The sequence below is a fragment of the Culex quinquefasciatus genome, chromosome 2 (assembly GCF_015732765.1).
Source record: "Culex quinquefasciatus strain JHB chromosome 2, VPISU_Cqui_1.0_pri_paternal, whole genome shotgun sequence".
Taxonomy (NCBI): domain Eukaryota; kingdom Metazoa; phylum Arthropoda; class Insecta; order Diptera; family Culicidae; genus Culex; species Culex quinquefasciatus.
The window spans coordinates 204,535,617-204,547,224 of record NC_051862.1 but is presented as its reverse complement, the minus strand read 5'-3'; the positions used below and the strand labels follow the sequence as shown (position 1 = coordinate 204,547,224).

Below are 11,608 nucleotides of genomic sequence, written 5' to 3'. Positions count from 1 at the left end.
TTTTTGGCATTGATAATCAAATCAATAGTTACTGAGATAATGGCAATTAAAAATTGAGAGCTATTTCGGTAATAACAAATAAACCCAATTTTTCCTTTTTCTTTTTTCTTTTTTGTAGCTGCATTTCAGCAACTAGAAGTCTAACCTTCAAAGAATTTCGGACAAATTTATAGAAAATTTTCTTTAGAAAACGTCATGTTTAAGTAATCGTGATCACTATTGATAAAACCGTAAATGTAAATTTTCGATAAGGTTTTGATGAATATCCTCAATCTCTTGTGAATCTTTATTTGATTTTTGTCAATCATACTATACGAAGTGTTTTTTTTTTTTTCTAAAAATGGTTTATTATGTGCTATGTGCTATGTGCTCAACAAAACAAATTTAAAGATCAGATGTAACCAATAAATCAACAACTAAAAAAACTGATTTCTAAAACATAAAATTATCACTTCAATATTCAGTTAGCTCCACCCTGGCCCAAACAAACCATGTGTAGGTGTTGCCTACTTTAAGGCTTATAGCCCAAGCTCATCTTCTCTAGACAAGCTACAACCCATCAAAGGTGACTTGATTCTCCTCTCACAACAAGCAAGAAACCCGATCCTCATCACCTCAACCAGCATGCATAGTAACCAACAAATGAGGGACCTTAAACGTTACCTTTCTCACTCGATTTTAGAAACAACAACAATAACAAATTGGCCACTATTGGCTAGGTTCAAAAGCCGCCGCCATCGCATTTAAGCTTCTCCTCTGTGGGTCATAAATTGTACACGAAAAACGACGCATCGTCGCCGCCGGTCTGCAATTTTCCTACTCAATAACAATTTAATTTGGCCAGCCATTAAGGTGAGCTGCCCGTGGGGGTCACCTGAGGTCCACCTCCGTGCGAGTTCGGATTCACTGAAAAACGAACACATCTCGCGCTGAGTTCATTACTTTATTCGAAGAAGAAGACGCTAGCACGCACTGAAGTCCACTTTACCCCAAACGTCCCCCACCCGTAATGATGATCATTATTTTATAACGCGTCTTTAACCCATCCGACGCATCATTTATCGACGACCCTCGGCCGATTGACCGTGATCTTGAGCGGCCGCAGCAGCTTCCTCAGTCGTGGCTTCACTCTCACTTGCCGGCGATTTCTCCTCCGCAGCAGCTGAACCGCCTTCCTCACGGTGTAGCCGGAAGTGCATCTGCTCGTCCAGGTACTTCCTGCGGAACTCTCCCGACGGGTCGTACAGCTTTTCGAGGGCACCAAAGTCGTCCCGCCGGTTTTCAACGATAAAGTGGATCACCTTGCTGGCGCCGGCCTTTTGCTTGTCCGAGCACTTTGCGCAATCGTTGGCTAGGGCATCCGGAAGATTCTCTGTAGCAGAGAAGAACAAGGTCAAGGTTATTGATGCCGACGCAATTCCATGGGCGATGAGTTATGGCGCGTTACCTTTTAGTTCCTTGCCTTCCGGAGTGCACGGGCCGAGCTTTTTCAGACAGTTCATGTAGTTGTTTAGCAGTCGGGTACTGCGGAAGATCTCGTCCAGGTCCACGTTGTCGTACTTGGTGTCGTACTCGGCACCGTTGACCGCTGCCTGCAAGGTGCAGCAAAGAAGTAACGCTCCAAAAATGACAATGTTTGGAAACATTTTTGAATCTCTTATCTTATCAGCAATACAAATCCGGAAGCACTAAAGACACTGAATTTGTCACAACTGGCTTTATAGGGGGAAACATGTCGGGGAAATTGGCCTTCCGTGATCACAAGAAACAATTTGATCCACGTGAATGCAATTGAATCTGATTGTTGCTGTAGCGCACCTTAAGTTTGCAAATACTTTTCGCATGACTTTACTAAGGGCAATGACTCACTGTTTGAAATTATTCACAGCCAAATATTTCTTGAACAATTTTTTTTTATTTTCCTAACAACGGAGTACCGTCAACTGAATCCAATTGGGACTACAGTTTGCATAGTGGCAGCAGATTGAAGAGTTGTGTTTTTGATTCCTTAAATATTGACATTGACATTTTTGATTGAGAAACAAATCAAATTAAAAATTGAGATGATTAAAAAATTTATTGTTGATTGCAAAGATAATTTTCGATTACCAAGAACGCCCTATCACAATTTCTAGGCCGAAAACTGGTTGAAACTAGAACCGCTTGACACAGTTTCTTCCTCCAGCGTATTCTACCACATCACAACCCGCTCCAAACGATGGACCTTAATCCAAGGTGCCCAGAACCGTCCGCAACCCAGTGAGCCATTTCACCGCGCACACGCGACTCAATTTGACCAGTTATGCTAATTGATTTCGATTTCTCCCAACTTTTGAATATGTCCCCAGCTAGAAGCGTCCCAAGGCGAACCGAAATGAAAAATTGCAACCTCCAAATCGATCAGAAACGCAACCAAATACGGTGAATCCAACCCCAAGAAAACCCATCAACCAAGAGACCCGTCTTTCCTTGTAATCTCAACGCCCCACACTGCCCCTGATCGCATAAATGTCCCATATGCATTTTGATCGTATTTTGAGTTATTGATGCAGTTTGGTTCAAAATTAAGTGATTTTTCTGTTTTTGCAAATGGGACATTTATGCGAACATGGGCAGCACACGCGTATGGGCTTTTGTGAACTTCGAACTCTTTCGATTGTGGCGGTCTCGTTTTCAACGAGATTCGAAAAAATAAAGAAACGAAACGAAGAAGTCAAAAGTCATCCGATGAAACCCAGAATGGCCAGTCGTCGTCGTCGTTGGAGGTGGGGGGACCATGAGGCAGAAAACTTTCCGGTTTCTTGCGTTTCGCAGATCTTTTCTCCGAGACTCCAAGGTTTCGTGTTCTCCCTCTCTGTCTGTTGGGGCTCGATTTCGGTCACACATCACGCGACTTTGGTCCGGACCAGTTTTATTGCTTTGCGTTTCGGGTCTTCTGTTTGGGCAAGATTACGCAATTTAGGTACGCACCTTTTGGGCAGCCGGTATGGTTCGCCAATGGCGTGAATTGAACCGAAATTGAATGGTCAATATCGACGAACTTTACTTTACATTCACGGCCTATGCAAACCATGTCATGGTCCACATCATTACTATACATTTCTATCAAACTCTGTAAACATACACAACCGCTGTCCCAACTACTTTGACTTCTTGATAATTTGTTCTAATCATTAATTAATTTAAAACCATTTGCTTTACATCTTTGTAGAACATTGTAACACGCTAAAAAATAACCTTGCATAGTTACAAAAATACACGAAATTTCAAAATGCAAGATTTTGTTCTCAATGAAAAAATGAGTCCTGTGGGTTAATGTAGATTCGAAAGTTACTTTAAATTTCCCTTAAAATGACATGTTCCATTTTTGTTACAATTGAGTAACGAAGAGTTTCTTTCGATGAAAAATACGTTTTATCAGAATTTTGAGTAAACCATCAAATCGGGCGTAAAATTTTACATAAAATTCCCATTGACACCAAATTTCTATCTCATCTCCGTTTCAGGATGCCTTTCTAACGAGTCTAAAACATTGAAGATCTGGCAACCCTGTCTCGAGTTCTGACCACTTAAGTGATATTTATGTACTTTTTTGTAGCACTTAAATGTATGTAAACAATGTCCGGATCCATCATCCGACCCATCGTTGGTTAGGTAATCGAAAGACCTTTCCAACGAGTCTAAAACATTGAAGATCTGGCAACCCTGTCTCAAGTTATGACCACTTATGATGCCACTTATGAACCCTTATGTGATATGTGTGTTTTTTGTATTCCGGAACTTAACGAAATTAGACGAAATTTGTGTTCAAACCCATCATATCACATATCAGCCATTGTTGGAAAAGAGTAAGGAAGGCACCAACCACATAGGTGGATTAAGTTAGTTTTTCACCAACAATAGAGTAAGCGGGCTTAGATAACTCTATAGGACCTAATAAAAAAATCAGAAGTGTCTTTGTATTCAAAAAACATAGGGGTAGTTCTCTACCAACTCACACGAAATCGGGAAAAGTTGCCCCGACCCCTCTTCGATTTGCGTGAAACTTTGTCCTAAGGGGTAACTTTTGTCCCTGATTACGAATCTGAGGTCCGTTTTTTGATATCTCGTGACGGAGGGCGGTACGACCTTCCATTTTTGAACATGCGAAAAGAGGTGTTTTTCAATAATTTGCAGCCTGAAACGGTGATGAGATAGAAATTTGGTGTCAAAGGGACGTTTATGTAAAATTAGACGCCCGATTTGATGGCGTACTCAGAATTCGAAAAACGTATTTTCATCGAAAAACACTAAAGTTTTAAAATTCTCCCATTTTCCGCTACTCGACTGTAAAAAATTTTGGAACATGTTATTTTATGGGAAATTTAATGTACTTTTCGAATCTACATTGACCCAGAAGGGTCATTTTTTCATTTAGAACAAAATTTTTCATTTTAAAATTTCGTGTTTTTTCTAACTTTGCAGGGTTAATTTTTAGTGTGTAACAATGTTCTACAAAGTTGTAGAGCAGACAATTTCAAAAATTTTGATATATAAACATAAGGGGTTTGCTTATAAACATCACGAGTTATCGCGATTTTACGAAAAAAAGTTTTGAAAAAGTTACTTTTTGCGTTTCTCTTAGTTTCGTCGTCCGTGTCTGTCACGGGTGACTATGAACGGCCATGATCGAAGACGACCAACTTTTTTAAAACTTTTTTTCGTAAAATCGCGATAACTCGTGATGTTTATAAGCAAACCCCTTATGTCTATATATAAAATTTTTTTAATTGTCTGCTCTACAACTTTGTAGAACATTGTTACACTCTAAAAGATAACCCTGCAAAGTTAGAGAAAACACGAAATTTTAAAATGAAAACTTTTGTTCTTAATGAAAAAATGACCCTTCTGGGTCAATGTAGATTCGAAAAGCACATTAAATTTCCCATAAAATGACGTGTTCCAAAAATTTTTACAGTCGAGTAACGGAAAATGAGAGAATTTTTAAAACTTTTTTAGTGTTTTTTCGATGAAAAATACGTTTTTTCGGAATTCTGAGTACGCCATCAGATCGGGCGTCTAATTTTACATAAAAGTCCCTTTGACACCAAATTTCTATCTCATCACCATTTCAGGCTACAAATTATTGAAAAACACCTCTTTTTTTGCATGTTCAAAAATGGAAGGGGTCGTACCGCCCCTCCGTCACGAGATATCAAAAAACGGACCTCGGATTCGTGATCAGGGACCTCTAAGGATAAAGTTTCACGCAAATCGAAGAGGGGTCGGGGCAACTGCTCTGTGAGTTGGCGGAGAATTACCCATAGTTAATGCAATTTGCAAACAGAGAAAACTGACCAAAATAAATTTTAAAGATCTTTAAAACTTGTAACATTTTATTTTAATTTTATATTAAATTATAAAGGACGACTTACATTTTTCCGCCAACTTTACGGATAATTTATTGATTGCCATTTGCTTTAGCTTATCGAAAAAATGTGAAAAACCAAAAAAATAGGTAAATAGCGGAAAATTTCCTAACTCTATTTAAAAAAAACAGAGGAACTGATTTTTTTACATAAAGCTCAAAGACCCTATCGATACCTATCGACTCAGAATCAAAAACTAAACAATAATTAGTTAATTAGTTCAAAAGTTATGTATACAAGTGTGTTTTCTCAAATATCCGGAAGTAAGGTAAGTTACCATAAACCGTACCAAATATCATGTTATAAATCATTGGGTACCTACCCAAAAAAGACAAACGAGTCTAAAAGATAGTTGATCTGGCAACCATGTCTGAACTTATAACCACTTAAGTAATATTTATGAACCTTTCTGAAGCTGGATCTAACTTATTTGTGCGAAAACATTTTCCGGAATCATCATCCAACCAATCGTTGGTTCGGTAATCAAGAGACCAAGTCCAAAAGATTAAAGATTTGGCAACTCTGTCAATACTTTTTCAATAATTTTTGAGACTAGATCTGAATTGAACTTTGTTGGCCTTTATTTGGTTAGCTGAAAGAAAGGCATCATCCACGTGGGTGGATTAAGTTACTTTTTATTGTTAAAAGCTGAAAATGGTTCATCGTAAAACTAAACAGATTTAAATAAATGTGAGCCCTGTGATGTAAACTAGTAAATGGAAGTTCTAAGCAACTATAATAGTTTACAAACAAAAAACATTTATTTTCATCTTAATTAGTTGTATTTATTTAAATTAAAATTCCTAAATGTAGTTGAAGATCAAAATTAGTTGGAAATGATCTATCAAATATTTTTTACAAAAAAAAACTTCGCAGGCGAATTTCGTTGCATAAGTGAGTTATAAGTCAACAACTGCAGAATTTTCAAAATAATCTTCAAGAATTGAGCTAATCTATACTGTTCAAATCGTGGAATTAAATTTTAGATCATTTCTGGACAAGTTACAGAAGCTTCTTTTTTCGATATAATCGAATATAATCGAACCTCCAAGAAATCAATCATACGTAGGAAGATTCAATAGACTTGCATGGTTTCTTATAATGAATTCTCCAAAAAAATCTTCACTTATTGACTATGACTTTGCTTTGCTGCAAACAAAAAATGAAGGTAAGCATAATTCGACCTAAGTCTAAGTAAATTGTAATAAGAAATGGCTTTATTTCGGATCGCTGAACACCAAACGAATAAGACTTTCATAAAAGGGATTTTTATTTCAGGATTTTTTTATTTTCTTAAACAAATAATAGTCTACAGGAAACACCACCCATTTCGCAAAAAAATGCTCTCAGATAAACTCACGCTTCAGCAAATAGAAGCAAACTTTACTTAATAATTCTCGTTTCAACAATCGAACGTCGGTTTGGCAACAGCCACTCCGCGCAAGGGGTGAGGTTCGGTGGACTTAGTCATCGCCTTGCGGATAAACAAACCTCCAATAACTGTGTCAACGCGGCAACACGCATGGCTTGCCTCACACACGCCCAGCCCTGAAGAGGTTGTTGGTTCTCGGATCGCAGACTTCTTATGGGGTGAATGGACTTCTTGCAAGGGAGGGTGGTTGACCCCCTACGGGGGGTAGCGTTGCAAAACCGAACCGTCGAAAGCCCGTAACTCTTGACGTTGAAGAGGAGAGAGGACACCATAGGGTTTGATAGTTTTAAGGTTAGGAATGATTTGTTCGTGGGATGTTGTGTTCATTGAGGCGCATTCACAGTTCGAGGGGAGGGAGGGCCTTCAGTCTTAGACGGTGATGCCGAACTTCTTGGCCTCGACGCGGTACTTGGTGCGGTAGGTGTTGTCGGGGTCGTACTTCTCCTGCAGGGTCTTCCACTGCGAGGGTCGGTTGTCGATCAGGTAGTTGACGACCTTCTCGGTGCCCTGCTTCTGCTTTTCGCTGCACTTGGAGCAGTTGGTGTTCAGGGCGTCGGGCAGCAGCCGCTTCAGCTCCTTGCCGTCCGGAGTGCAACGGCCCTGGTCCATCAGGCACTTGAAGTAGTTGTTGAACAGCCGGTCGGACTTGAGGATCTCGTCCAGATCGATGCCGTCGTATTTGGTGGTGTACTTGTCCTGTGCGGCCACAGCGGCGATCAACGCCAGCGCAACGACGATGTACAGCTTCATCTTGGGGCTATGTGTGTGTGTGTTCTGTAAACATTGCAAACAAACAAACGAAAGCCGTTAATAACTGCTAATTTTCCCGAGTACTCGCGGAATAGAAAGCGACAGACAAACAATCGGTAATCACATGACCTGGTGGGTCATGCTAAGGGGGAAAACCCCTTGAGGACACGTGCTACAGAACTTCAAACTTGTTGTTGTCGTGATATCTTGTATTCGAACTTACGTTTTCAAGCAAAACAAATCAAAAGTTAATGACAACTGTCTGTCTTAGATATTAATCAATGTTTTCAGGTCAAAAGATCCCAGCAGGAATCATGGATATATGTGTGACAAGCTAGCACAACGCTGACGAACTAATCACCGTACTTTCTGATTCTAATCGTAGATACTTGTACTGGTGCATACACAGCAGACAATCATAGTGCATGACTACGAAATTATGCAAACTTCTACACAAAAACGCGATACGCCAAACCCAGCATTCAATCAACGATCCCAGACGACCCGCTGTCAACGCGCGTGGCTATGAATCAGCGACATTCGCTGTACCAGCAGCAGTCAATTTGGCGACACCAAACTGGTCTGCCCAATTTGAATATCATGAGGTCGGTTTTCGAAGAACCGTTACAACTGCGAACTAGTTTGACGTGACATCGGATCTAAACCCTGAATGCTTTAGTGCAAGCTTATTCCGGCAGTTTTAATTACCTCGTTTCAAAACCATGAGGCTTAATGGTCGTTTCCTGACGTGTGAAAAGCAAAAAAGAAGTAAACACTTTGAAATCTCAACCGGCGAGCAAAACTTAGCAGTCAGAGTGGACGAGCGAATTTGTTCACACCTCATGGTATGTGACAAATTTTAAGGTGTGAAAATTGTTTGCTAAATTGACGTCAACGTTGGATAACCCATTTTTAAGATTAAGTTTAACCTTAGACTGAAACTTGATTTTTACCTAACCCATTTTAAGCCGTTTTCAAACCAAAAAAATCTTTCAAAAATACAAGTTGCAATAAATTTATCCAAGAGGTTTACCAAGTTGAATTAATACGATGAATGCTGGAAGAATCTAGCTTTGCAACGAGTTGAACATAACGTTATTCCAATTCTGGAAAATACGATTATTCATCGTCAAATTGAGTGTCAAACTCCAAAACAGTATCAAAAAGTATGACTCTCGAAACATGTGCTGTAACGATAACATTTTCAGCACTCACATGAATGTTGAACAGTACTTCCCGGGCAGACGGTAATAACAAAATTCATGCCATTTCAATAACAAATACTGTTAAAATAACAAAAAACCTTATGGAATATTCTTGCAAAATCCATTTTTGCATGAGAGTTGAATAACACTTTATGTTATCATAACATATTTTGTTATTGGTCTGATATTGATTGAATGCCAAAACAACTTTGGAATAACATTGTTTGTTATGGAAGAATACCGCAAACTGTTATTGGGATGATCGGATTAGATGTTAAAATAACAAAAAATAATAACAAAGATTTGTTCGAAGAATAAACAAAAATGTTATAAGTTTGTTATTACAATAACAATCCAATAACAAAATATTCATAACGACGAATAACAAATCTTGTTATAAATAACATAAAATGTTATTGGCCTAGTATTTTCTAATATCAAATATTGTTATTCCCAAGTTATTTCCGTCTGCTCGGGTTTTCAGTATTGTTATTCTTTTCAATGGAGAGTAGGCCGTTTGGTTACAACGGAAAGGAATATGCCTTTTTTACGTGATTTGAAGAACCATTTTATGTATCATGATAAACATTAATTTAAATTTGCTGTTTCTGAGTTCTATATACAGAATAACCCTAAGGATAGGAGAAATATATCTCATTTGTGAGATTTTCTTGAAATAAAAGAGAAGAGATTGAGATTTCAAGAAGAGAACTTTTAATTAAGATGGAAACAGCAATAAAATTAATTTTATAAAATTATTTAAGAGCAAAAACGTCAAGTTTTGGAAGTTTTTAAAAATTGAATGTATGAGTATAACCTCATTTTTGTAAAATTTAGCCTAAATAATGTTTAAAAATTTAAATTCAACAGAAACTGATGAGACTTTCATCAGTTCGTGATTTAAAATTCTAATTTTTTGACAAAAAATCTTTCGTAATTTCCAGACGTAATGTTTACATTATTTTGGTTTATGTACACGACAAAAAATGTGTAAGTTTGAATGGTTTATAATGTGTAGGTTTAAAATTACATGTTTCATTATGTAATATTAGTACAATTGAAAAAGTGCCTTTACAATGGAATATTGGTAATTTTACACATTTTATTACAAATTTTGTTTTTTTTTTTTTATCTGGGAACAACATTGATTTTGATGCAGTTACGCCATTAAATTTATATTTAATTTAATTTGATTTAATTTATATTTTATATTTGAACAAGATGCAAGGAATCATCATCCAGAAAATAACACAATTATTTATTTTAGAACAACAGAATGACAATAATTGATTTAAAATTTATTTTCCGTAAATTTAGGTTGCAAAGGGATAACAAAATCACGAAAAATATTGTATGATTTTTGATAATTTGACTGCACAATTTCAAATTCAAAATTTAAATTACATGAAAAACTGAAATTTTCAACTGATTTTGTAATTTACTCAGAATATGCTGTAAAATTAATTTTTTAGACTCAAAATTTGTCTGAAAGATATTTTGTCAGAACCAATGTGTTAAATGTTTCATTAGAAACCAGGAAAACTTTATTTTATTCTATGTAATTCAATTTTCACACATTAAAATACCAAAACAGAAGAAAATGTTTAAGCTTTTAATTTTCAAACAAAAGCGTAGTTGTCTTATTTCCTAAACTTTTTATTATACTGTAAAAGCCTTTCAGAGCTTAGAAGAGGAATTGAACCCTCCAAAGCATTATTTTTTGAGATTTTTTTCTTTTTAGTACGTCATTTCGAGCAACTTCTGAATGCTCTCATTTTGTGTTTTTCGTTTTTAACACTTTTTGCTTACTTTTCTGACTTTCTCTTGATTATTTTAGGCTTATTTTACAACCATTTTCAGTATCGTTTGCCTGTTTTATGTTAATGAAAATATATTTTTGAACACTTTTTACATTTATACACTTATGTTAACATAAATTGATCAAATACTATTCCAATACTTCTCCGATAATCAAATTTTAAACAATCTGAAGTTTTTAATGCTCAATGTCTATTCAAAGAACAAGTTTATCTAATAACTTTGAAGGAATAAATGAAGGAATGAACAAACACATGACACAAAAAACTTAAACTATTTTACTTAATAGTATCTTTCTCCTATTTAGGAGGATAATAACATTGAAAAATCAATAAAAATTAGCAATACATTTTAAACTGAAAATTTTTACTCTCTGGCCAAAGAGACTTGCTTTACCCCTTTAAATTCAAAGCGACGAACCCGATTCACTCAAAACACTTTTCACCCAAATATCACTCGACCGAACTTACCGGTACTATAAAAACAGCTAAAATTTGCACTTTTCAAGAGCTATCAACTTTGCAGACCTCAAAATCGAAACCCGTTCGTCCACTTAGGGTTGGCGACAACACACTGTGATTAACACCGGATCAACCTCGGGTTTATATATATGTACACACAGAAAGTTATAAAAGCTTCTCGCGCCGACTCTCACTCCCTCGAGAACTGGCCGTTTTTTTTTGCTGCTGCGTGGGGGAGGGACAGGGCAGGGTTTCGGACCCAAAGGGTCGGGTCGGGTTGCATTCGGGCGCTAGTTGAGAGTGTCGGGCGGCGAGATAAACAACAGAAGGTTTTGTTGACTCTTTTTTTCGTCAGCTTTCTCTCTCTCTCTCGAGATGCCGGTTTTGTTTGTGTTTCACGACAGCCTACGGAGGCCGATGACAAATCCCCAGATTTTGATACTGTTGCAAGAAATAAAATTGTCATATATATTTGATGTTCAATTCCGTTGAAATATATCCTACAACATGGAAATAACCATTGAATTGAAATTT

The 11,608-nt window shown here is 37.1% G+C and overlaps 2 protein-coding genes across 2 annotated transcripts; both read right to left on the bottom strand.

Annotated features, from left to right (window-relative positions):
* Positions 1 to 924: 924 nt before the first annotated feature.
* Positions 925 to 1,646, bottom strand: LOC6034359 (ejaculatory bulb-specific protein 3). Its single transcript, XM_001844625.2, has 2 exons — positions 1,448 to 1,646; positions 925 to 1,372 (listed from the first exon to the last, which is right to left on the bottom strand). Exons 1-2 carry the CDS (start codon positions 1,644 to 1,646, stop codon positions 1,059 to 1,061), a joined length of 513 nt encoding a protein of 170 aa, XP_001844677.2. The 3' UTR covers positions 925 to 1,058.
* Positions 1,647 to 6,680: 5,034 nt separating this feature from the next.
* Positions 6,681 to 11,207, bottom strand: LOC6034360 (ejaculatory bulb-specific protein 3). The gene is made up of 2 exons (XM_001844626.2): positions 11,084 to 11,207; positions 6,681 to 7,614 (listed from the first exon to the last, which is right to left on the bottom strand). Exon 2 carries the CDS (start codon positions 7,588 to 7,590, stop codon positions 7,210 to 7,212), a length of 381 nt encoding a protein of 126 aa, XP_001844678.1. The 5' UTR covers positions 7,591 to 7,614; positions 11,084 to 11,207; the 3' UTR covers positions 6,681 to 7,209.
* Between the last annotated feature and the right edge of the window lie 401 nt (positions 11,208 to 11,608).

Excerpts from the sequence above, each read along its gene's own strand:
- LOC6034359 (XM_001844625.2), bottom strand. The coding sequence starts at position 1,646 with ATGTTTCCAAACATTGTCATTTTTGGAGCGTTACTTCTTTGCTGCACC. Across the intron at positions 1,373-1,447 it reads GGAAGGCAAGGAACTAAAAG|AGAATCTTCCGGATGCCCTA; the intron begins GTAACGCGCCAT and ends TCTCTGCTACAG.
- LOC6034360 (XM_001844626.2), bottom strand. The coding sequence starts at position 7,590 with ATGAAGCTGTACATCGTCGTTGCGCTGGCGTTGATCGCCGCTGTGGCC.